The following is a 26,578-nucleotide window of genomic DNA, read 5'->3' as shown; positions in this document are numbered from 1 at the left end:
TTTCCTTAATTTATGGATACATGAGCACATTTGTTCTCTCTCATGGGCCCTGGTCTATATCTAGGTTCTGTGGCCTTGTTAGGAAGTTCACCATCCAATATGGAAATTGAGGAGTTCTATGAGCTAGAAATGGTCTCACCAGAGTACTGGAACTGAAGGGCTGACTTTCCACATCTGGCATCTGGACACAATCCAAAGTGAAGTGTGTTGAGGTGGTCTGGTTGTATTGGTTTGGTTGAGCTCAGCATATGCAGTATTAATTGGTATGGGTCAAGAGAAGCCTACTAGAAAACAAGCCCCACTGCAGAGGTTCCAGGACTGGGAGAAATATGGGTTATATAGAGAATGGGAAAGGTTCCTGCTGTATTAAGAGTTCAAGAAGGCAAAAAGATAGTTATTATTATAACCAAGTTATTGGGAATTTGGTTTACTTTGAAAATCCCATGGCTAGGATTTGCTGTATCATACAAGACCTCACCATGGTTTATGCCACTTGATGCTACTTACATATAGCTGTATCTTATATAGTAACACAACCAGTTGCTTCTGGTCTCCCTACTCTAAAATTATAGGTGATTTACTATTTCAGAGAAATAGTCATTGTTCCCCACAACTATGGACATCCGATTTTTGACAAAGGGGACCAAATCATTAAATGGAGGAAGGAGGCTCTCTTCAATAAATGGTGCTGGGAAAACTGGATTGAAACATATAGAATAATGAAACTGAACCATGTTATCTCACCAAAAACAAGTCAACTCCAAATGGATCAAGGACCCAGATGTTAGACCAGAAACTATTAGATACTTAGAGGAAAACATTGGCGGAACACTTTCCCACCTAAATCTCAAAGACATCTTTGATGATACAAACCCAATTGCAAGGAAAACTAAAACAGAAACAAATCAATGGTACTACATCAAATTGAAAATATTCTGCACAGCAAAAGAAACCATCTCCCAAACGAAGAGACCCCTCACAGAATGGGAGATCATCGCATGCCATACATCAGACAAGAGACTAATAACCAAAACATATAAAGAACTCACCAAACTTAGCAACAAAAATGATCCCATCCAAAAATGGACAGAGGATATGAACAGAATATTCACTACAGAAGAGATCGAAAATGCTAACAAACATATGAAAAATTGCTCCAGGTCACTGATTATCAGAGAAATGCAAATAAAGACAACATTGAGATACCACCTCACCCCTGTGAGAATGTCATACATCAAAAATGAAAGCAGCAACAAATGCTGGAGAGGTTGTGGGTACAAAGGAACCTTCCTTAACTGTTGGTGGGAATGTAAATTGGTTCAACCTCTGCGGAGAGCAGTCTGGAAAACCCCAAAAGGCTCCCATATGACCCAGTAATTTCTCTCCTAGGGATATATCGTAGGGACTCCATAATACCCAACTAAAAATATATATGTACACCTATGTTCATAGCAGCACAATTTGTAGTAGCTAAAACATGGAAGCAAACCAGGTGCCCAACAACAGATAATGGCTGAGAAAGCTGTGGTATACTTATACAATGGAATACTATGCAGCTATTAAGAACAATGAACCCACCTTCTCTGACCCATCTTGGATGAAACTAGAAGGAATTATGTTAAGTGAGATAAGTCAGGAAAACAAAGATGAGTATGGGATGATCCCACTCATCAACAGAAGTTGAGAAAGAAGAACAGAAAGGGAAACTCAAAGCAGAATCTGACTGAGTTTGGAGTATGGCACAAAAGTAAAAATCTCTGGGTGGAGGGTGAAGGTAGATGTTCAACTTTACTGGGGGGGGGGACACAGAACTTTAGTGGTGGGAATGATGTTAATATACGCTCCTATTAACTTACAGTCTCATAAATCACTATTTAATCAATATGAGAGGGGGAAAATGGATCAAATGTCTCAAACTGATGCATAGACCATAGCTCTTGAGTATATGTTCTCTCAATCTAACCACTTAAAACTTCAAATTGGTAATCAGATTGAATTTTAACAGTGGGCTCAAACTGTTAATACATTCTAATAATGGCATGTTCTTTGAAAGATTAAATCTCCTAAAAGCTTAGACCAGGGAGAACAGAAGCAACTGGTGGCGTTACTTTATAAGATACAGCTTAAAAGGATATAAATCATGGTGAGGTCTTGTACGATACAGCAAATGCTAACAAAGAGATTTTCAAAGTTAAGCCAATTGTCAAATAATTTGGTTATAGCAATAACTACCTATTGCATTCTTAAACCTTTAGACAGCAGGAACCTTCCCCTTTCTCTATAAAGCCCATATTTCTCCCAGGCCTTGAAACTCTAGGGTGGGGTTCACTTTTCTGCATGCTTCTCTCAATTCATACCAAATGATCCTGCATCTGCTGATCCCTACCTAAGCAATGCAACCAGTACCACTTCGGCATGTTTCATTTAGGACTGTGTCCAGAGACTTCAGGCATGGAATGTCAACCTTTCAGCTTCATTACTCTGGTGAGGCCTTTCCTAACTCATAGGACTCCTTAATTTCATTTCAGGTGGTGCACTTCTTAACAAAACCTCAAAACCTAGATATAGATCAAGGCCTATGAGATAGGGCATATGGACATGTATCTATAAGTTAGGATATATATACCTTAAAGCAGAAGTGCACAATAATTTGCAGTGAGCCAATAAATGAAACAAGTAAAAAGATCTTAAAAAGACACCTTAAAGTATCTAATTAAACAGTTTCTACTTAGACCTAGATACCCTCCCCACCTACTTCCTACTACATGCCCCTCAATCACTCCAAAGCTAACTTTGTCAGACAAAGTAAGGACTACAAAAGTTGAATAAGAGCAAGAGATTGGCATACTTTAATGATGACTCTAGTAACTACCAGATCGCCCTATCACCTAGGGCCCTAGTCAGGGAGTCCTGTGATTCCCACACAGACATGATGAGCCTAGAACTCTACAGATCCCTCTTGCTGTTGTCACTGGTCATCTTCATCAGGAACAACATAATGGAATACTTTTTGGGCCCCCATAGGACCTTGCCCTCAATGTGGATCAATAATGGTAGAGAATGTTACATTCTCTGAAGGGAGGTTGGACAACATACTCTACCCACTACCTGAGGAAAATGGGTCCTGAAATTAGTGTAGCCTGGAATGTTCCTTGCCATGACCACAGAATGCAAGCCCAGACCTACAGGGATGCAGAGGTTACATAGGCTCCTATGTTGAATATGGGCCCCAGATCAAATCGATGGGGTTTAAGTTACCAATATTTATATACTTTCCCCATATTTGGGAGCTATTCTCTTCCCTGATCCAGCTTTCTAGTCCTTTTTCCAAGTATGACACCATCTCCCTAGACAATAACCTGCATCCACCTGCATATTAGATGTCAGGCTCAGGCAAAAACTAGTAAAGTCATGGGCTCCTTGGAATATACCTAAAATAGACCTATGAGCTTTTTCCAGATCTTCATCTGCAATATTCTTACCTTTAGTCAACATGATTAGTCAACAATTTGTTTGGCTTTATACCTTAACTCTCTTTCAGCCACCAGGTTCCAGATGCTACCATGATGCCAACCTGACTTCCCTGGGCAGAGGACCCCACCAGTGTGTCCTGGAGCTCCACCTCCCCAGAGCCCTGCCCCACTAGGGAAAGAGAGAGACAGGCTGGAATTACGGATTGACCTGCCATGTTCAGCAGGGAAGCAATTACAGAAGCCAGACCTTTCATCTTCTGTACCATATAATTATCCTGGGTCCATATTCCCAGAGGGATAAAGAATAGGGAAACTACCAAGGGAGGAGACCAGATATGGAGTTGGGGGGCATGGATTGTGTGGAAATGTACCCCTTTTATCCTATAGTCTTGTCAGCATTTCCATTTTATAAATAAAAATGAAAAAAAATAGTCAGTGTTAGAAATGTATTAACAATTTAAGCCTACTGTTAAAATTCAATCAGGTTGCAAATTTGAAGTTTTAAGTGCTTAGACTGATGGAATATATGCTCAGAACTAGAGTCTATTCATCATAGAGTTAGAGACATTCAATCTATTTTTCCAGGAGAAGAGATTTTTTTAAATGTTTATTTATTCCCTTTTGCTGCCCTTATTGTTTTATTGTTATTGTTCTTGATGTCATCGTTGTTGGATAGGACAGAGAGGAATGGAAAGAGAAGGGGAAGACGGGGAGAGAAAGACAGACACCTGCAGACCTTCTTCACCGCCTGTGAAGGTGGGGAGCTGGGGGCTCAAACCAGGATCCTTAAACCGGTCCTTGCACTTTGTGCCACCTGCGCTTAACCCTGTGGGCTACCAGGAGAAGAGATTCTAATCTCTAGTCTTGGGATGAATGATAATTAGTTTAAGCCAGACGCCTATCGTGGAAGGATGAGAAATTGCATCCTTATGACAAATGACTTATGAATCATTACTTCCCTAGCAAAACAATAAACAGTTTAAGCAATTCATGATGGTTTTTAATCTTTGTTGGTGACTGGTTTAGATGTGTTAAAGTGTAGGAAGACATCTAGAGGTCTTCTGAATCAGGTTTTCTTTATTAATAAAAAAAAGAGGTACAGAAGGAAAAAAAAGGTTTTTTTTTTAACTTCTGAAGACAGACTGTGGTGTGTGTGTGTGTGTGTGTGTGTGAGAGAGAGAGAGAGAGAGAATACTGCTTATCTCTGGGACCTCTGAGACCTCAGGGATGCACATCCTATATACTCTAACAATGTGAGCTACCTCCCTAGCCCCAACCATTCCTTGTTTAAATTGTGTAACCCTCTCCTACTAGATATGACATGTTGCCAGATCATTAATCACCCATTCTAGAAAAGGGAGAGCACAGAGGTGGTAGTAATCTCCTACCAATAGAGAGGACATAGTGAAGAAGCAATTACATCTGTATTCTCAGATCTTGTTCCCAAATCTGGATTTTGGAGACTTTGGTTGTCATTCACATATTATATTCTAGTCATAGGTAATTATGAAAATAGTTTATAGGCAAATTCTAAATTCATTGATCCATATAACTATTCCTAAAATTTCACTCCAAGAAACTATGGTTCTGATCATCTTATAGGCATCGCATATGTGGCACTGCAGAAACCCAGAGAAAGTATCTGGGTCAACACAATATTCACAGGACATTAAGGAAATGGCAAATGAAGAAGACAGAGCTTCAGGGGTTAGAAGACAATTTTGAAAGTTAGTAATCATGCCTACTGGGTCACTGTTCCTTTAAGAAAAAACACGGAACACAGTCCTTTTTTTCCTTTAAGAAAAGACTCTGGACACAGTCTTTTGGTTGTGGGAATGGTGTTTATGTACACTCCTATTAAAAAAAGAAAGAAAGAAAAAACACTCTTGGGAAGTCGGTGGGATATTTTGCAACACAAAGGATTTCCTTAGAAAAGAACTTTAAATTTTTCATTCATTTAGAACTTTTTCAAAGGCACTTCTAGTGGGTAAATAAACACACCTGCAAAATATTTACAGTGAAGCTTACACCTTACTTACCTGAGACATCATACCCCATCTCAAATATGTTATTGCTGACTATATCTTTTTTTGATATCTTTCTTTTATATATATATATTTTTTATTTTATTTATTTATTCCCTTTTGTTGCCCTTGTTGTTTTATTGTTGTAGTTATTATTGTTGTTGTCGTCGTTGTTGGATAGGACAGAGAGAAACGGAGAGAGGAGGGGAAGACAGAGAGGGGGAGAGAAAGATAGACACCTGCAGACCTGCTTCATCGCCTGTGAAGCGACTCCCCTGCAGGTGGGGAGCCGGGGTTCGAACCGGGATCTTTATGCCGGTCCTTATGCTTTGCGCCACCTGTGCTTAACCCGCTGCGCTACAGCCCGACTCCCTGCTGACTATATCTTAAAATTACTCTTGCTTTCCTAAGCTTATATCTTTACATCTATCTACCGACACTATCTGAAAGAGCAAATGCCGTCTCCAAAACTGGTTAACTTCAGTTTTGCAGTTATTCAGAAAAGAAAGTCATTGATTGCAGACAGATTTTTTTTATTTGGGTAGGACCAAGGATGGTGTTTTAAAGATGACTCAGTTAAAATGATGGGAAGGTGGGAAGAACAACCAGTGGTCCTTCTAATTAATTAAAAGGAGTCTTACATCGCTTTAGTCACATCAAAGTTCTCCAGGTCCAGAATTGCTGCAAATTAGATAGAGGTGTCCTGTATACTAAATCTCTGGCCCTGAGAAATACACCTTCACAACATCTAAGTTATGGAGGCAAAACTCCAACTCCAGGCTAGGACTTAGCATTCCAAGGCTCAGGTCCAACTGGGGGCCCAGATAAGTGGCCTTCGCCAGACACTGAAGTCTCTCTTGGGATCTACGGCTATTTAGTGGGGACCACCCGGTGCTGCGAGGAAGCACCTCGCAGACCGCTTTGCACTGAGCACCGTTAATTCTCAGCCAAAACCCTCTCCGCCTCGCTGGGCCACCGCCCCAGCCCCTCCCTCTCCAGTCGCCCCACCCCTGCCTAAAGCACCACGCCCACGGGGGTTGGTGCAGGGATGCCCACCGTCAGCTCCACGGTCCTTCGCGGCTCGACCCTGACCCCCAACCCGGGCCACGAGGCCCACCTATCTCCCCTCCCCCGGCCGCCGCAGGTTCCCGCCCCGCCCCTTCCCGGGCGCCGCCCGCCGAGGCCACCTCTGCAGCTGGCCGCGCCGGCCCGCGCCCGCCGCCGCGCTCTGATTGGCTGGCGGGGGCCGGGGGCGGCGCTGAGTGGCCGGCTGATTCGCTGGGTCAGGGCTGCAGAGGTGCCTGGTGCGCTGGCGGGAGCCGACCCTCGGCGCTCACTCGCCCGGGTCGGACACCGCCCGCCTGGCCCCGCCAGCGGTCCGGGGCGCCACCCGCCCAGGTCGCCATGTGCTCCCAGCTCTGGTTCCTGACAGATCGGCGCATTCGCGAGGACTACCCGCAGGTGCAAATCATGCGCGCCCTTCGGCAGCGCTGCTTAGAGCAGGACGTGCGCTTCCGGGCGGTGCTCATGGACCAGATCGCTGTCACCGTCGTTGGCGGACACCTCGGTGAGCGAGGCGGGTCCTGGGAGGGCCCAGGGAAGGCACGTCGGGGTCCCAGTCAACGAGCCTGGGCCTCTCCTCCAGCCAGGTCTCCTTTGGGCCCCACTGACCAGCCACTTTTTCCAGAGGTGGGAGCTCTTTGGGTTGGAGAAAGCCCTTAACCTTGAACGCTTCCGTTGACCACCACCTTCCTTTAATTCCAAGGCCAAGATTTTAGGACGGGATTTGATTTACTTAGGGGACTTCGTGAGTAACTCAGTTCACCCAAAGCCTCCAGGAGTTCTGAAGAAAATCAAGTAATTAACACCAGATTTTCTTTCAGTATGCATTGACATCCAGCCAATTTAGATCTGTAGAGACCCACACTTAATTTGCAAAACGGCCATTAAGATGAATGTCTTAAAAGTTTTTCAAGAGTATATAAGCATCACTTATACGCCAACGAGAATATTCTTCCCTAACTGGGAAATTACATATGAAAAGTTTAGCATCAGAGACACCTCTTGAATATGAAGTAGTAGAGTAGACCTATGACGGGGTTTTTCTTTTAGCTCGTCCTTCTCTCTTTCTAGATCTGTTTTCCAAAAAGCCAGGATTTCAGGTACAGACCATTCTGTCTCACTGATATCTCTTCAACGCTGTGTCTGGGAGGTTTTTCTCCGGTAGGAATAATTAACATCTGTGACCCCAACCACTAAAGGTTAAATCTGATTTTAGCGTAATACTAGCAGTCTCTGATTTGAGAATATATGGTTTAAGAGCCTTCTCCTGGTTTGTTGTTTTATGTCTCCAGTCTCTTCTGGAGGTGTCTAGTCACTTGAGAGGAAACCAAGACTCAGGTGTGTTTGGATCCAGTTCAGGGTGCTGCTTGCTATAATATTTATAGTAATTTCACAATCTGTGGATAAATTTGCTCATAATTTGCAACTTTTTTTTAGTATTTATTTTCCCTTTTGTTGTCTTTGTTTTATTGTTGTAGCTATTATTGTTATTGATGTCGTTGTTGGATAGGACAGAGAGAAATGGAGAGAGGAGGGGAAGACAGAGAGGGGGAGAGAAAGACAGACACCTGCAGACCAGCTTCACCACCTGTGAAGCGGCTACCCTGCAGGTGGAGAGCCGGGGGCTCGAACCGGGATCCTTAAGCCGGTCCTTGTGCTTCATGCCACATGCGCTTAACCCACTGCGCTACTGTCCAACTTCCAATTTGCTACTTTTCTAAGGGGCTTAAAATTTGAACTGGCTACTTACCAGTGAGGTTTTGAATCTTGACTTGTTTCTAATTCAAGTGTATCTTGGTAATGTTTGTTTCATAAATTTATGTAGACCTGTCATAAGTAATAGCAGGTTGTATACATTGTTGAGAGAAATATACTACAAACACTAAGTGCCTTATAGTTAGTCTAAAGCTGTGTCTACTGCAAAGAGTACCCTCTGTCTTTGACTTGCTAAAACTCTCAGCTAATGTAGAATTAGATTCCTGAAGAGGCAATTTGCAGAGCTGGGTTCTTACTACAGTTTTGTTGCTAACAAGTATTTTGGCTTTGCCTTGGCTCAGTTACTTCATGTCTTTGAATCTCAAATTTCCTATATAAGATAAAGGGCTAAGGTTCCTCCAGCTCTGAAACTCTGTGTAACACTACTATACTTAAATGGATAAATTGTTGTTGCTGGGTTTGTTTGTTTGTTTGTTTTTAACTGATGTACATCAGAGCCAATTCAGGCATCTTTTCACATTCAGGGTCAGTTTATTTACTTATCTATTTTTACTTGTTTGTTTACTTTGCAACTTGTAAAGATGACCTCTTAGAGATACATAACTGAGTTCCACGTCATGTTTCCATCACAAAACTGTTAGGCATTCTGTGAAAGAGAAGGGAAATTATTTATTTTGTATCTAAAATCCCATTTTAAAGACTCAGTCTTAGAAAAAGAGAAAACTAAATTCTAGTGCTGCATGGTTCCACTAATCCTAAGGCACTTTTTTTTTCTCATTCTTTAAAAATATTTCAGATAGAGAGGAAGTGACAGTGAGACACCTTTGCACTGTTTAACTATTCATGGAATTTTCTCCCCAGTGCTTGGCACATGGAAAGGCACCTGACCCTAAAAAGACAGGTATTTTTTTGATACAAATTTGATTTTTGTTTCCCTAAATTCAGAGATAGCCACACACACAAATCACAACCCATCAAACAAACAAAAAACTTGTTAGATCATTATTTCTTCTGTCTGAAGCAGTCAGCAGATTCATTTGTTGTGGGAGAGGGTATGAGTTCAATGAGAAGAGTGAGTTATTTGCCTAATGATAAAATAGTGACCAGACAAGCACATAGCAGACACTTAGTACATGTTTTTGAATGAAAGAATATATGCATTCCATTTACCAGTCCTTCTCTAGCTGCTGCTGCCCTCCCCTTCCCTCTCCCCCTCCTCCTCCTCCTCCTCCTTCCCTTCTTTTCTCTCTCTCTCTCTCTCCCTTTCTTTCTCTCTCTCTCTCTCTCTCTCTCTCTCTCTCTCTCTCTCTCTCTCATGTTTGTTTTTACCAGAGCACTGCTCAGCTTTGGTTTATAGTGGTGCCAGAGATTGAACCTGGGACCTTAGAGCCTCAGTCATGAAAGTTATTTTATATAACCATTATGCTATCTCTCTACTCCCAGTTTCTTTTATAGTCAAACTGCAGAAATCCATTGCTGATTTTCTGAACAAAAGAATTCCTCTTAAAAAAAGAAAACAACCTAGAATTTACTAGTTTTGACTTAGAGAGCTAGTGTTATATCAGTTGCAATTTCCCATTTGAGAATTATAGAATTGATAACTACTTTGAGATCACCCATGTAAGTTCTTTGTTTTACAATGGGAGAATTGACACTCAAAAAGATGGACTGATCTTCTGAATTCCCTCCAGTTAGTTAAGAGTAAAACTCACAGGTCAAAAACCCAATCTCCTAATCCCTAGCCTAGCAATTTGGCAGTAAGTTTGCTCTAGGTAGCCTATAGTGCCCTTTTCCGTAGATAAAGAATGAAGCTGAACTTTGTTAAATTCACTTTAGACAGTACTTTGCAAAGTAAGTCAAGCACATTATCATCTTTCCAAAACCTTCATCTCTTTCACTCTTTTCCATTCCTTCTTTAGTGTAGGAATTGTTAGTGAAGTAATTTGGGAGCAGATAGGAGCAGCTGTGTCTCAGACAGTTGCTTGAATTCACCCTTGAACTTCCCTCTCAAGAATACAGCCATAAGAGGGTCCATTAGTGGAGACTAGTAGAAATCTAAGTTTAAAAATAAGAATGTCAGGCTATCTCTGGTAATAAGATTCAGATAAGAGAGAATAGTTTTGAATTTAAAGATTGTGATTGTTTTAAACAAGATAATACAAACTGAAAATACTCTGATATGTAGAGTTCAATTATTATTTTTTAAATTTTTTAATATTTATTTTCCCTTTTGATGCCCTTGTTTTTTATTGTTGTTGTAGTTATTATTGTTCTTATTGATGTTGTCATTTTAGATAGGACAGAGAGAAATGGAAAGAGGAGGGGAAGACAGGGGGAGAGAAAGACACCTGCAGACCTGCTTCAACACTTGTGAAGTGACTCCCCTGCAGGTGGGGAACCAGGGGCTTGAACCGGGATCCTTACGCCGGTCCTTGCACTTTGTGCCATGTGTGCTTAACCTGCTGCTCTACCACCCGACTCTCTCAACTATTATTTTTAACTCATTGATCTCTACCCTTCTTAGTATAGATATGGGTAGAGAAAATACTGGGGAGAGTGAGGAGATCTTTCATTCACTTTCTTCTGGCTGTTCTCATAGTTGGATAATTATATATTATGAGAATTGTACTGTATGAGAACTCACTTAACAAGTACTTACCCATTATAGGCTAATCTGGGGGGTAAGGTACTGGTGACTGTGACCCTGAAATGTACATAGTATGGGTAATAGTAGAAATATATGTGGTATTTATTGTGTTCTAAGCATATGTCTGGGTTCTCTTTACTACTTTTTTTTTTTACAACCATGAGAGTCTCTTTATATAACCATTATGCTAACTCCCCCTGCTCTAAGTACTAACACTTATAAATATCAATAAGGGTGTCATGGTACATGATCCTAGCTGGGAGTTAGGACATTTGTTTTTATTTCTTTTTTTATTATTATTTATTGGATAAAGACAGCCAGAAATCAAGAGGGTAGGAGGAGATATAGATGGAGAAAGACACCTGAAGCACTGCTTCATCATTCACAAAGGCTTGAAACTGGGCCCTTACACATTGCAACATGTGTGTTCAACCATAGCCACCACCCAGTGCCAGGATATTTCCTCAGTAATTCTGTTCTCAGTAATTTCTTTTTCTTCTTTTCCACTTACCCCATGCATCATCTAGACTAACTTCATCATGCATGTCCCTTGCACAGAAATCTCCTCTTTCTGAGATGTCCATCTGGATTAATTCCTTCCCACATGGTGAGGCTTGATTTATCCTTCAAATCTAACACAAGTCACTCACATCTATCAAGTCTTTCTTGAGCTTCCTCCCTTATCCCCCAAGCAGCCTCTCTCTAGATAGCTTTGTGTATCTTTTTGTAAAATAGCATTTGTATTTCATTGTAATTTGTTTACAAAATTTGTATTTTTTTAAAAATTATTTATTTATTTTGAAAGATAGGAGAGAGAAAGAACCAGACATCACTCTGGTACATGTGCTGCTGAGGATTAAATTCAGGACCTCACGCTTGAGAGTCTGATGTTGCTTGAGAGTCTGATGTTTTATCCACTGCACCACCTCCTGTACCACAATTTGTATATTTTTTTTATCTCCTCTAAATGACTGGGGATTCCTCAGAGGTAAGTTCTATATCTGGTACACAGTAGGGCTTCAGTTAATGTTTGTTGGATGACAGCTAAGTGTCATAAAGGCTTATTTGTAATGTGTGACTTTTGCTATAATTCATGTCTGCTTGAGTGATCATGATTGGATGTCTGCTTCTGTGGTAAACTATTATATAAGGACAGAGTCAGTAGTGGGGAGTAAGTAATTTTATTTTTAATTAATTAATTAATTAACATATGAGAGAGAAAACCAAAACATCCCTCTAAGAGATCAAGTTTAGGACTGTATGCCTGCAAGTCTGGTGCTCAACCCACTGTGAAATCTCTTGGGCTGCAGGGAATTGAGTTCTTTACCACCCACAGATCTTGCCAATGAACTGTCTCAAGAAACAAGAATAGTCCCCAAATCAAGAACAGATACCAACACAGAGAAAGTGACCTGGAAATGAGGGTGTGTAACACTTTGCTTCTTAGGAGCAGAATGATTCAGCATTCCTTCCTTTATTTTCGGAGCTGAAACACTGGTGGCTATATGGCATTTTCTAGGTCAGGCTCTTTACATTGAGGTTTTTAGGATTATTCTTCTGTGGTTCTTTGTAGTTAGTAGGCATATAAGATTTAAAGAATTTGGGGAGAAGGTTTAATCCCAATGAATAAATTGTCTTGCCACACCTTCCAGAAAATAACAGAAATGTCCTGGAGACAGAATGCCCTCCCATTACTGTGCAACAAGACACACACAGGAAAGAATGCCAGGCTAACCATTGTGCATAGAACTCTGACTTCAGTTTCTGCCAAAAGCCTGTGCCTGACACCTTGTGATCTGAAAACAAAACAGAATAAAATGAGACAAAACAAACCTGTGAATTACAAATAGAAAAGTCAGAGAGTAAGTAGAAACAACTTTATATTTCCATGCTCACCTGAATGCTAGTGCTTTACCCTATGAGTCCACTTTTCTATCTGTGGTCTCATCTCAAGGACTGAAGATGGGCTGAGTGTTTATTCTTCTCTCTTTCTTTCTTCCTTCCTTTCTCTCTTTCTCTCTTTCTTTCTTTCTCTCTCCTTCCTTCTCTTTCTTTTCCATTTTTACTAATAGTTTAATATTGATTTATAAAATTATAAGATAATATTGATTTATAAAATTGTAAGATAACCTTTCCCATCACCAGAGTTCTGTGTCCCCATTCCTTCCATTAGAAACTGCAATAGTGGGGGTTGGGCGGTGGCACAGTGGGTTAAGCGCATATGTCGCAAAGCACAGGGACCGGCGTAAGATTCCGGTTCGAGCCCCCGGCTCCCCACCTGCAGGGGGAGTCGCTTCCCAGGCGGTGAAGCAGGTCTGCAGGTGTCTGTCTTTCTCTCCCCCTCTCTGTCTTCCCCTCCTCTCTCCATTTCTCTCTGTCCTATCCAACAACGAACGACATCAGCAATAGCAATAATAATAACCACAACAAGGCTACAACAACAAGGGCAACAAAAGGGGGGGAAATGGCCTCCAGGAGCGGTGGATTCATGGTGCAGGCACCGAGCCCAGCAATAACCCTGGAGGAAAAAAAAAAACTGCAATAGTTCTCCCTAGGTCACAGATATAGGTTAACTTTATATCTATCACTCTCTATCTATATCTACTTTTTTTGCTAATTTTTTTCCTATGACCCTGCTTTCACTTTCTTTCTAAGTTACAGCTATACTTATCACTACTCCCAAGCATTCTTTCTTTTCTCCTCTTCTCTCTCAGATAAGACAACCAGTGCTTGACTTCCTATGGTGTTTTCCAGATGTGCCTCCCTATCAACAGTGGCATAAAAACAAGATTCTTGGTGACAGATGCTTCAGGTCCTGATGGAATTTAGAGTTTAGAGCCCTCTGGTTATCATTTTCTTCTCTGGGGGTATTGACTAAAATTCTTTTGGGGTAGCAGAAGATAGGAGTTCTGGCTTCTGTAATTGCTTCTTCGCTGGACATTGGCAGTTGAATCCATACCCCACTCTATTTTCATCTTTCTGTAGTGAGATGGGGCTCTGGAGAGGTGAGGTTCCAGGACAGTGAGTGTCTCTATTTCTAACAGTAGTTTTCCCCCCCTTTATTGGGGAATTAATGTTTTATAGTCAACAGTGAAAACAGTAGTTTGTACATGCATAACATTTCTGTTTTCCATATAACAATAAAACCCCCACTAGGTCCTCTGTCATCCTTTTCCAAGACCTGTACTCTCCTCCACACACACACACACATACACTCCAAAGTCTTTTACTTTGGTGCAATACACCAACTCCAGTTCAGGTTCTACTTGTGTTTTCTGTTCTGATCTTGTTTTTCAACTTCTGCCTGAGAGTGAGATCATCCCATACTCATCCTTCTGTTTTTGATTATTTCAGTTAACATGATTTCTTCAAGCTGTATCCAAAATGGGCTGAAAACAGTGAAGTCACTATTTTTAATAGCTGACAGTAGTTTTTTAGGAGCACTGTATTGGAAAAAGTTCTAGAATTAGTAGATTAGGAGCTTCCAAGCTCTGCCTGTAGAGTTCTGGCCCACATGTTGCTGCTACCATAACACTTCCATCAAATTTGTTAGGCTTGTTTGAAACAGTGACATCTCAAGAGATAGTTTGGTTACAGTTATTTGCAATAAAGCAAATATCACAATAAAATGAACCACACGAATCTTTTTTATTTCCAGTGCATATAAAAGTTGTGCTTATGCTGTATTATATAATCCATTAAGTGTGCAGTAACATATCTAAAAAACATATTCATACCATAATTTTAAGACCTAAAGACATGAAGTGAGCACATGCTACTGGAAAAATGGTATGGAGAGATTTGCTTAATATAAGGTTGCCAGAAGCCTTCAGTTTGTAAGAACGCAATATCTGGGGCTGGGGAGACTGCATAATGGCTATGCAATTGACTTTTATGTTTGAGGCTCTAAGGTCCCAGGTTCAAATACCAGCACTACCAGAATCCAAAACCTAGTAGTGCTTCTGGTTTCAGTCTATCATCATAAATAAATAACAACATATATAAAAATGTAACATTTGCAAAGTACAATAAAGTGGAATGAACCTCTACAGCCATCATCAGTCAAGTCCATGCCATCCCCACTTATTCACATCTCCGTGTGACTGTCCCTACCTACATGATATCAACTAATAGTCAGGTCCATCTTTGTTAACCCCACCTCACTCCAGCCCCGTCCCTGACCATTTTACCCACTTCCCTGAGAGACTTGACTTGGTTATGGAATTACATTGTTTCAGTACAAATATACAACATGATCTGGAATGCTTAGTTTCTCTCTTTATCACTTATTACTAAAAAGGAATTTAAATGGGTAGAAGATAGTTCACCTGGTAGAGCATGTGCCTTACAAAGTCTGAAGCCATGGATTGGAAACTAGGCACTAACTACATGGGAGCACTACAGCAGGGGAGAAAGCTCCACAAATAGTGAAGCAGTGCTTTGGTGCCCTCTCAATCTCTATGTGAAATGAAAAAAGGTCATTTAAAACTTTATTCTATAAGAAAATGATACATTGAAATTACTGTGCATTGAGGAACTAGTAAGGATAGTGGCTCTTCAGCCCTGTAACTATTATTAATACTTCAATGTCATTTATGTCTGTCTTAATCTTTACAACAATCCTATTCATTCATATCATTGAACAAATATTGACTGTCCACTCCATGCAGGGATTTTGTTAGATACTGAGATATAATGAAGAAAAAACATAGTTTCCATCTTCATGCAATTTCACTGATTCACTTGACACTTAACCTGTTGACTGCCTGTTGAGTACAAGGTCTTAGTCTAGGCCCTGGAATAATATAAGTGGGAATAACCTGCCTCTCAAAGGGGACATAGAATACAAGAAGAATATATAAAATACATAGTATTTTGGTAGAAAGGATTAAAAGAGGGGAGAGAGTATTTCTGGAGGTAGGGGGTTCCATTTTAAAATTATGGTGATTGCATAAAATATAGAATAATCAGGAATAGTTGCTGAGTTGGGACTCTGGTTAAAAAAAGAGGTAAAGAAGCTGAGAGATCTGGGCATTGGAAGAATTCTGTAACACACCTCAACCAAAGACTGAGACAGTGTATAAAAATTATAATGTGACTGGGGAAGAGGCTCAGTGGATAGAGCACAGGACATTCATGTGTAAGGTCCTTAGTGCTGCATCCTCAGTACTGTGTATGCCAAAGTGATGCTTTCATTTTTCTCTCATTTTTGCAACTGCCCATATAAATAAATAAATATTTTTTAAAAGAATTTAACTAATCAGCCTTCTTTCCAGGCTTGGGTGGAATAAGAGGTGTGTCTATTCAACCATTTAAAAAAAAAAAAAACTTTTAAGAGCCTTTGTATTGGAGTTAAGCCACAGTTGACTGAGCTAGTCACTCACTCACAGCATACCTTCCTCCCACCCATATTCCCTTCTCTACTCTTCTATTGTCTTTTGAAATTGCCACTCTAGGGAAGTGGAGCTCCAGGACACATTGGTGGGGTCATCTGTCCAGGAAAGTCTGGCCAGCATCATGCTGGCATCTGGGACCTGGTGGCTAAAAAGAGAGTTAACATACAAAGCCAAACAAATTGTTGAACCATTATGGACCTGAATGCTGGAATAGTGCAGATGAAGTGTTGGGAGGTACTCACTGCAGACTATTGTGTACTTCTGCTTTCAGGTATATATTTTGCCCTAGTTTATGGATATGTGTGAACATATGCTCTATCTCAGGGGGCCTGGTCTATATCTAGGTTTTGGGACTTTGTTAGGAAGTGAGCCACCTGGAATGGAATTAGAGAATACTATGAAAGGAAAGGTCTCACCCGAGTAATGACCTGAAGGGTTGTCATTCCACATCTGAAGTCTCTGGACACAGTCTGAAGTGAAGCATGCTGAGGTGGCACTCATTGCATTGGTTAGGTTGCTATCTAGGGAAAGAGAGAGGCAGACTGGGAGTATGGATCGACCAGTCAACACCCATGTTCAGTGGGGTAGCAGTTACAGAAGCCAGACCTTCCACCTTCTGCAACCCACAATGACCTTGGGTCCATACTCCCAGAGGGATAGAGAATGGGAAAGCTATCAGGGGAGGGGATGGGATATAGAGATCTGGTGGTGGGAATTGTGTGGAGTTGTATTCCTCCTATCCTATGGTTTTTTTAATGTCTCCTTTTGTAAATAAATAAATAAATATTAAAAAATAAAAAATAAATAAGTAAAAGAAATTGTCACTCTAATAAATTTCTTTTTAAAATTTTTATTTATTTTTTAATTATACCTTTTATTTATTTATTCCCTTTTGTTGCCCTTATTGTTTTATTGCTGTACTCATTGATGTTGTTGTTGTTGGATAGGACAGAGAGAAATGGAGAGAGGAGGAGAAGAGAGAGAGGGGGAGAGAAAGATACACACTTGTAGACCTGCTTCACCACTTGTAAAGCGACTCCCCTGCAGGTGGGGAGTCAGCGGCTTGAACCGGTATCCTTACACCCGTCCTTACGCTTTGCACCACGTGCGCTTAACCTGCTGCACTACCGCCCAATTCCCTCTAATAAATTTCTTACACTTAATTAATTTGTAATCTTTCTGTACTTCTGGGATAACCCAAACTGATACTAAACTTGGCCAAAAGCAGGTGGTAAATCACTACTTGAGAATGAAAACATGAGAAAATAAATGTGAAAAAAAATGCATAAATGTGCAAGTTGCATCTTTCGCCATGAGGAGACTTAAGTTCCTGGTAAGCAGAGAACACCCGGTCTTTCTTTGTAATTCTACATAATAGAGCATCTTATTCATCCTAACAGTTCAATGAAGTTTGACTGCAAAGTAGCTGTTGGTAGAAAAAGAAAATGTCACATAACTGGGTTTTAATGAGATGGAGGTAAAATTTCTTTGGACATTATAACAAAGAACTTTAAAACGGAAGGGGAAGTAGCAATAGCATCTACTCTTTAAGAATAAAAATAGCGGGGGTCGAGCGGTAGCGCAGTGGGTTAAGTTCACGTGGCGCAAAGCGCAAGGACCAGCGTAAGGACCCTGGTTCGGCTCCCCACCTGCAGGGGAGTCCCTTCACAAGCGGTGAAGCAGGTCTGCAGGTGTCTGTCTGTCTCTCCCCCTCTCTGTCTTCCCCTCCTCTCTCCATTTCTCTCTGTCCTATCTAACAACAAACGACATTAACAATAATAACCACAACAAGGCTACCACAACAAGGGCAACAAAAGTGGGGAAAGGTGGCCTCCAAGAGCAGTAGATTCATGGTGCAGGCACTGAGCCCCCAAAACAATACTGGAGGCAAAAAAAAAAGAATAAAAATAGCTTAGGAGAAAATGCTGGGAATAGGAGGAAAAGAGAAAAACAAAACAAACAAACAAAAAAACCAAAGAGGGAAAACCTGAAGGGTGACCAAAATGAGCCAGATCATGTTTCAGATGACACATCTTCATAGCACAAGAGTATAATGTAACATATTTAATGGGTTCTCCATTTGCTTTATTTATATTGGTGGCTCCTTTCTGATAACTTTGAGAACTTCACTAACTGACCATATTACATGGTCTCTCCAAAATACAATGGACTGACCTGCCAACGTCCATGTACAACAGAGAAGCAATTAAAGAAGCCAGACCTTTCACCTTCAGCACCCCATAAAGAATTTTTGGGGGAGTTGAGTGGTAGCGCAGCGGGTTAAGTACGGGTGGCACAAAACACAAGAACCAGCTAATGCATCCTGGTTCAAGCCCCCGGCTCCCCACCTGTAGGGGAGTCGCTTCACAAGCAGTGAAGCAGGTCTGCAAGTGTCTGTCTTTCCCCCTCTCTGTCTTCCGCTCCTCTCTCCATTTCTCTTTGTCCTATCCAACAACGACAACATCAATAACTACAACAATAAAACAACAAGGGAAATAAATATTTTTTAAAAACCAACAACAAAAAAGAATTTTTTGGTCCATACTTCAAGAGGGATAAAGAATAGGGAAGTTTCCAATGGATGTTATGGGACGCAAAACTCTGGTGGTGGGAACTGAATGTAATGATACCCTTATTATCTTACAGTCTTATTAATCATTATTAAATCATTGGTTAAAATTAAACAAAAATACAATGATTGTGAGAGCTACCTTATGTGAATCCTATCTCCTGTTGTAGTGTCCTGCCTATTACTACTGCACTCTTTGTACATGAAGGTTTGTTCAGGTCTACTAAAATCCATGTTAGTTTTGAAGCTTCTTTTTTAGCAAGCCAAGTTACATATGCATGCATGGGTAAATGAATGCCACTGGTGGACAGATTAGAAAGGTGATGACCTGTTATGCATTAGTTCTGTGTAAAGCAAAGACTTTTGCTGACATTTATCCTACCTATCACTTCCATGCCATATTTGTACCATATGGCATAGACATCATATGGTATTTCAGGCACCGTTAATTTAAAGAAGATAATATATGTAGCAGAGTATGAAACACCACAGATATTCAGTTTAAATTTAGCCGAATTCTCATCTGACTGGTTGTACCTTTTATTATCTATGTTTTTTACTTCCCTCTATTGGTATGAATGATGAGAGTGGTTTTTAATTTTTAGAGTTCAACTTTCCAATAATGATTTGTTTTTAAAATAATTTCTCTGTAGTGTAGAGAACATTTCTTTGCTGTTGCATGTACAAAAGCAAAAGACTAGTTTTGTAGAACTTAATTAGCCTGATATACAGGTAGAGAAAAACAGTCTTAATTTTGGTGTATTACAACAAAGTAAGACTTGGGTAGTGTGTGGATTCAGGTCCTGAAACATGATGGCAGAGGAGGACCTAAAGGGCGTTGAACTGGTATATGGAAAACTGAGAAATGTTACACATGTACAAACTGTTGTATTTTACTGTTGACTGTAAACCATTAATCCCACCATAAAGTAAAAAAAAAAATGATTTAAAAAACACATAATTCTTGGGGAAAAGTTGCTCCATTTGTCTGCCTTGTCTTAATACATTAAAATATTTCCAGATACAAATAAAATTCAAAATTAAATCAGAACACAAGTATCCATGAAAGCAGATTATTTTCTGAATTAAGACAGAAGTTATTTCAAAAGTTGATTTAACTAGGTTGGCTAATGGTTATTGTATTAACTAGTTTGGCGCTTATGTTCCCCCTCCCCCCTTTCAGCTAGATCACTGTTTAGCTCTGGTTTATGGTGGGGCCAGAGAATGAACCTGAGACTTCAGAGCCTCGGGTATGAAAGTCTGTTACATAAACCACTGTGCTATCTCCCCAGCTCTGGAGCAAAAATAAACAAACAAAACTATCTTGTTGACCTGTTTGAGGACAGAGTGTTATTTAGGTGGTTTGAGACTGAATCGTAAGTATCAAGCCCAATCTAGGAGTCCAACAGATATCAAATATCCCAGAAACAACTGAGCTTCTTTCTTACAACTTTACTTCCCAAGTCAAGGTAGTTACTGATGTACTTAATCACATGCAAGCCCTAGTATTTGGAGGCCAGGAATCTCGTGTTAAGATCTTTTCTCAATTTCCTGGCTGCCGGGCAGAACCTTGCCTTCCCTGAAATTCTAGATCAGCTCTTATTTTCTTTGAGATCTATAGACTGCAGTAGAAATATTAAGATCTTGGGAATGAGAACACATTAAACTCCATTCTGAATTAAATTGTCAGGTTCTTTTCTGAGGTGATAATACTGGTGGGAATCAGAAAAGAGGTTACTTGAGTGGTTTAAGGTCTCAATGTACTGATATGTCTGTTAGGGGGCAACCTTAAACCCCAGATGTTCAAGCCCCTGTCTGTGTAGAACTGCTGCTCTCACTGAAGCCATGGCAAGTCGCAGCCTCTCACCTACTACAGCTAGAAATGGCGGTTTAGGTGGCACAGAGGATGGGGATGAACAAGAGGCAAGTAAAATCTGGAAAGAGAATGCTGGCACTGTGTCAGTGGGCAGAAAGGGTAATGGGTTGTACAGATGTACTCCTAAACCTCTCAGCATGGAGCTGGACAACCAGCGCAGTCAACAACCAGACCTGTCTAAGTGCTTGGTAGAGCCTTTTTGGCTACTTGTTAACCCATTCCATTCTTCATTTATTAAAGGCTTCAGTTGGAATGAGCCAGGCCCAAAGATTTACTTTTGGAGAAGATGAAGTCCTGGTAAGACTTCGTAGGTATATGTGGCTGCTTCTTGAAGCTGAGCTGTCTCTGTCCACTTGTGGTTGGTATTTCAAGAAGTGACTGAATTACCATTTAGAAGTTTAACTGTTTGTCTCTGGTCTCACGTTGAGATTTAAAAGCCAGACATTTCTGCTGCTTCTCACTCCTCTAGGTCACTTTTCTGTTGCAAAGCCATCTTTCTCATCAGGTGGTACAAAGCTCCATAAAGTGTCTTTCCTTGTTTAGTGAATGTTCATGCAGTAATACTGCCAGCACCTTACTTTTGTATGGTATTTTATAGCTTTAAGAGCATTTTTTTTTAAGAATTCTTTTTTTTTTTGTAATTTTATTTATTTATCTTCCCTTTTGTTGCCCTTGTTGTCTTTTTTTTTTTAATTGTTGTTGTAGTTGATGTCGTCGTTGTTGGATAGGACAGAGAGAAATGGAGAGAGGAGGGGAAGACAGAGAGGAGGAGAGTAAGACAGACACCTGCAGATCTGCTTCACCACCTGTGAAGCGACTCCCCTGCAGGTCGGGAGCCGGGGGCTCTAACCGGGATCCTCATGCCGGTCCTTGCGCTTAGCGCCACCTGCGCTTAACCCGCTGCGCTACTGCCCGGCTCCCTTAAGAGCATTTTTTACATAGAGTATTTCATTCCATGTCTTGGGCTGTTGTTTTTACCCCCGAGTGTTCTGTATTTACGCATCACTGTCACCAACTTGAGTACTTTATTTTCTCACCAATTTTGAGGATACTAGAGGATACTATAGAAGTTATATTCCCAACTTCCTTCTGAGTATTTTTCCCAAGGGCTATAAATGGCCAAGCAAAAATACATATAAATGAAAATGTTTTCTAATGATAAAATGAGGATAACCTAAAAGCTCTCTATAAATATTTCCTAAGAACTTTGTTACAGTTCCTTGGGTTCACAGTGTCAGTATAACTACTAAAAGCCAATTCATTTTGGGTTGGAGATGTAATTGATCAGGTAGGGCATCCACCTTGCCATACATGTGGCACAGGCTCAGCACACAGCATCACATGGGAGATGCTATGGTGCTGGAGGAAGCTCTAGTGATATAGTGTCTCCTCTCTCACTTTCTGTCTCTATCTCAATGAAGAAGTGGCCTGCAGCAGTGAAATCACACATGCACAAGGCCCTGGATATGCTATAATAGTTGTGATATAATAATAAGTATTATTATTATACAATTATACATGTCCCTTCTTTAAAAGTAGTGAATCATCTTTTAGAATGAGGGTAACAGTGCAGATTAGATCCATATGGTAGTTTTGTGGCTTTAATTTTTTTTTGGCTCACTTTTCTTGTTGTTTGTTTTTGTTTTACTTTGGGTTTTTTTTTTTTTTAATTGATATTTTCCTCTCTCTCTCCCTCTCTCTCTCTCTCTCTCCTCCAGTGTTATTGCTGGGGCTTGGTGCCTGCACTACAAATCTATTGGCTGGTAGCCATTTTTTACATTTTTTAAAATTAGAATTAGATAAGATAGAGGGAAATTGAGAGAGGAGAAGGAGATAAAGAGGGAGAAAGACACCTGCAGACCTGTTTCGTTACTTGTGAAGCAACCTGCAGGTGGGGAGCCTGGGGCTAGAACTGGGATTCTTGAAAGGGTCCTTGTGCTTCGTACTATGTGTGCTGAACCCAGTGCACCACCACTAAGCCCCCAATATTTTACCTTCTCCATTGGAAAAATTCTAAGTTCATAAGCACCTTTTATTTTCTTGAAATTGTATGATTATGTAGTTTATCACTTATGAAACAGGGTTACTTTCATTTCAATTCTATATTGGATGGTTCAGAAACTATGTTTAAAAGGCTTTTTAGGAGAGAGAGAGTATAAAGATTATGCAAAAAGACTTATGACCGAAGTTTCAGAGTCTCAGTTCACTGCCCCACTATATGCCAGAGCTGATCAGTGCTGTGGTTGGGTTCTCTCTCTCTCTTATTAAAATAAAACAAATAGATATAATAAAATTAATAAATTTAAATAAGCGAAAGGGTTTCTTTCAAGACTCTTTTTTTTCTTTTTTCTTTTTTTTCTGCCACTAGGCTTATCACTGAGGCTTGATACCGTCACTTTGAATTCACCACTCCACAGATGCTGTAGGTGGGGAGCAGGACTTCAAACTTGGGTCCTTACTCTCAGTACTATGTGTACTTAACTGGGTATACCACCACCCATCCCCTCTTTAGATACCCCTTTAAGGCAGAGCATGTAATTCTCTGGACTTACTTCTCATTACCATACTCTTATTTCCTGTCTCCATCATTCCATATGCTTGGTGCACCGTAGATACCCAGATAGCTACTTAGAGTAGTACAGACCATAGGATACTGGGTTGAAAGGAACCACACAGGTTGCTGTGATCTTATCTGAGCCTGACCTTTCTGTAATATTCTTACTAGCCTGGCTTCTGTATCATTCTCCTGTGTCCTGTGAGTGTCAACAGAATCCATCCTGAGATGATAGAAATGTATTCCTTTTGTTGGACCCAAATCTATCTCCCTATAGCTTCAGTATAATTCAACAAACATCAAGTGCCTATTTTACAGTAGGGACTAGGGATACTACAGTGAACTGACAAATATTTTTCTGGGTAGAGATATATATTGTGGCCATAGACGACAGCTCAGATAAGTCTGCAAAGGAGCCAGGAAAGTGCACTTTCTTTCTTGTGAGACTTCACTTAAAGCTCATGCTCCTAACTCATCCAACAGAACATAAGTACAAGCCCCTTTTCTACATGAATCCTTGTCTTTGGATATATTCCAGTTTTGTCTAATGTTTTTTACATATTTATTTTTTATTCGTGAGAAAGTTATGAGAGAGAGAGAGAGAGAGAGAGAGAGAGAGAGAGAGAAAGAACCAGACATCGCTCTGGTACATGTGCTACCGGGGATTGAACTCAGGACCTCATGCTTGAGAGTCTAGTGCCTTAGCCACTGCGCCACCTCCTGGACCACAGTTTTGTCTAATGTTAAATTGATTTTTAGTAGACTGATTTTTTTTATGTTTGTTTTTATTGTTGCTGTTGTAAAGGTAATATGTACTTCGAGCTATTTTGAAAACATACAGGTAAATATAAAATAAGAAATCATCTATAATTGTTATTATTATAATTTATAACAAAATTATTAAAATTAAAATCTTGGGTTATTTCTTTCTAACCTTTTCTCATTTATTTTTATATTTTTATATCATTTTTTGCTTAAGATTGACAAATTTCATTCTTATATTCATAAAAGTAATTTATATGATTATGTAATATTCTGGTTACATAGGGAATCGGGCAGTAGTGCAGCGGGTTAAGCGCAGGTGGCACAAAGCACAAGGACCGGCATAAGGATCCTGGTTCTAGCCCCCGGCTCCCTGCCTGCAGGGGAGTCGCTTCACAAGTGGTGAAGCAGGTCTGCAGGTCTCTCCCCCTCTCTGTCTTCCCCTCCTCTCACAATTTCTCTCTGTCCAATCTAAAAATGACATCAGTAACAACAGTAATAACTACAACAATAAAAAAACAAGGGCAACAAAAGGGAATAAATAAATAAATATTATTAAAAATTCTGCTTACATAGACTTTTAAGGTTAAGTAATAAAAGAGTAGTTGGAATTCCTTAAATGAGCTACCTTGTTTCCGTTTTGGCTAAGTCTAACCTATCAAGTCCTTATACTTTGAGAATATTAGTATTATAAGGGAGTAAGTATTAAAAACATATTCTGTGGATTCTTCAAACTTGAATTATTCTAAGCATGCTGCCTTTTTCTTTTTCTGTTCATTTATGTGTTTCTGCATATCATGCTATGCCCATTGTATGTAGCATAGAGTTGACCATAGTTTTCTCCTTACTACAGGATATCCAAGTGCCATTCTTGAGGAGGTTGTTGGAACCAGTTTTTCTGGTGGTACTTGGTCGAGATAAACACAGAGTTCACAGTTGTCTTTCCATTTCAGGCCTGCAGCTAAACCAGAAGGCACTCACCACTTTCCCAGATGTGGTGCTTGTGCGGGTACCCACACCCTCAGTACAGTCGGACAGTGACATTACAGTCTTGCGACATCTGGAGAAGTTGGGTTGCCGCTTGGTCAACCGCCCACAGAGCATTTTAAACTGTATCAACAAATTCTGGACATTCCAAGAGTTGGCTGGACATGGTGTCCCCATGCCTGATACCTTCTCCTATGGTGAGCCTTCTTGAAATGGAATTAGAATGTCTTTTCAACATACCTGTGTTGCAATCTCCACACCCCCATGAAATCTTAGTTTTTTAACTGAAATAACATTTTTATAATTGTGTTGGTTTTCAGTGTGATTTTTTTCATCTTAGATGATTCAAAATCTTGAGTCTTTATCATGGTCATTTTCTCTCTCTGAAATGTCTTTGCTTCTTTTTTTGTTAGTCATTAAATGTGTCTCTGGGTGCACACAGTGGGCCAACCATCATATTATGCACTGGGCATTGAAGCAAGAGAACTATGTCTTCTAGGCATTCACAGTCATTTAGAGGTAGAGGATGACATGTAAACAGACAAGTTTAATATCATGTAGTAAGTACCAAGATAAGACAGTGCAGGGGAGTATGGGAATACATAGGAGCACTCTTGATGTAGTTTTGGGTATATTGAAGGAGCCTTCCTGAAAAAAAAATAAATTAGGCTGAAATTATCCAGATAAAACAGAGGAGTGCAGCAGTAGTCTAAGAGGTAAGCAGACTATAGGAAGACCTTGAGGCAAGAGAGAACATCCTCAGTTGCTGATATTTCATATAGTTTGTAGATGATAAGAGAGATATGATTGAACTATAAGGCTAGAAAGATAAGGAGCCATAAAACAGCATAAGAAGGAGATTAGGATTAATCCTGAGACCAACAGCAAGTTATGGGTTTAAAGCAAGGAAGTATCCCAATCAGAGTGCAGAATATCACTTTCACTACACAATAGAGAAGGACTTGGACAGGGTCAAGGTAGAGACTATATGTATAGTAATCCAAGTGAGCATTGATGGTATAGACAATGGCCATAGTAAGAATGATGTTAAGTGAACAGTTTTCAGGAATTATGAAGAAGACATAAGACATGGTGAATGATAGGATTCAAGTAGTATAGAGAGAAATCAAAAGTGATTCTTGTTTCCATTTTGGATAGCCAGATGTAGCAAAATATTCACTGAAACTAGAAAGATGAAAGCAGAGAAACAGCTTGATGGGTAGAGGAAGGGCTTGTAGGGAAGAAGTGATTTCAGCATAGGGGATGTTTTATTTGAAGTGTCTATATTCTGTGAGTAAAACTAGTCAGTAGACATCAGATAAATGGATCTAAAGTCCCTAAGAGAGGTGTAGATGAGAGAAAAGGAGTTGGAGCCCTTCATTATTATAAGTAAAGTCACAGGAATATTTGAGATTAGTTGGGGATAATATATAGAATTAAGAAAGGACTACACTATAATGCCTAAAATGAATTGTTAGCCAGAGAGAGAGCTTACTGAATAGGGCACATGCC

At 40.2% G+C, this 26,578-nt stretch overlaps 1 protein-coding gene across 1 annotated transcript in view; it reads left to right on the top strand.

Annotated features, from left to right (window-relative positions):
• Positions 1 to 6,815: 6,815 nt before the first annotated feature.
• The window catches only part of RIMKLA (ribosomal modification protein rimK like family member A), a 36,119-nt gene continuing 16,356 nt past the window's right edge, over positions 6,816 to 26,578 (top strand). Inside the window, exons 1-2 of the mRNA XM_007526105.2 lie at positions 6,816 to 7,064; positions 25,033 to 25,263. Coding sequence (XP_007526167.1) covers positions 6,902 to 7,064; positions 25,033 to 25,263 — 394 coding nt within the window. The 5' untranslated portion in view covers positions 6,816 to 6,901. The remainder of the gene's footprint in view (positions 7,065 to 25,032; positions 25,264 to 26,578) is intronic.

This window comes from Erinaceus europaeus, chromosome 13 (assembly GCF_950295315.1).
Source record: "Erinaceus europaeus chromosome 13, mEriEur2.1, whole genome shotgun sequence".
Taxonomy (NCBI): domain Eukaryota; kingdom Metazoa; phylum Chordata; class Mammalia; order Eulipotyphla; family Erinaceidae; genus Erinaceus; species Erinaceus europaeus.
The sequence above is the reverse complement of the archived record's forward strand: the minus strand, read 5'-3'. Positions and strand labels throughout refer to the sequence as shown.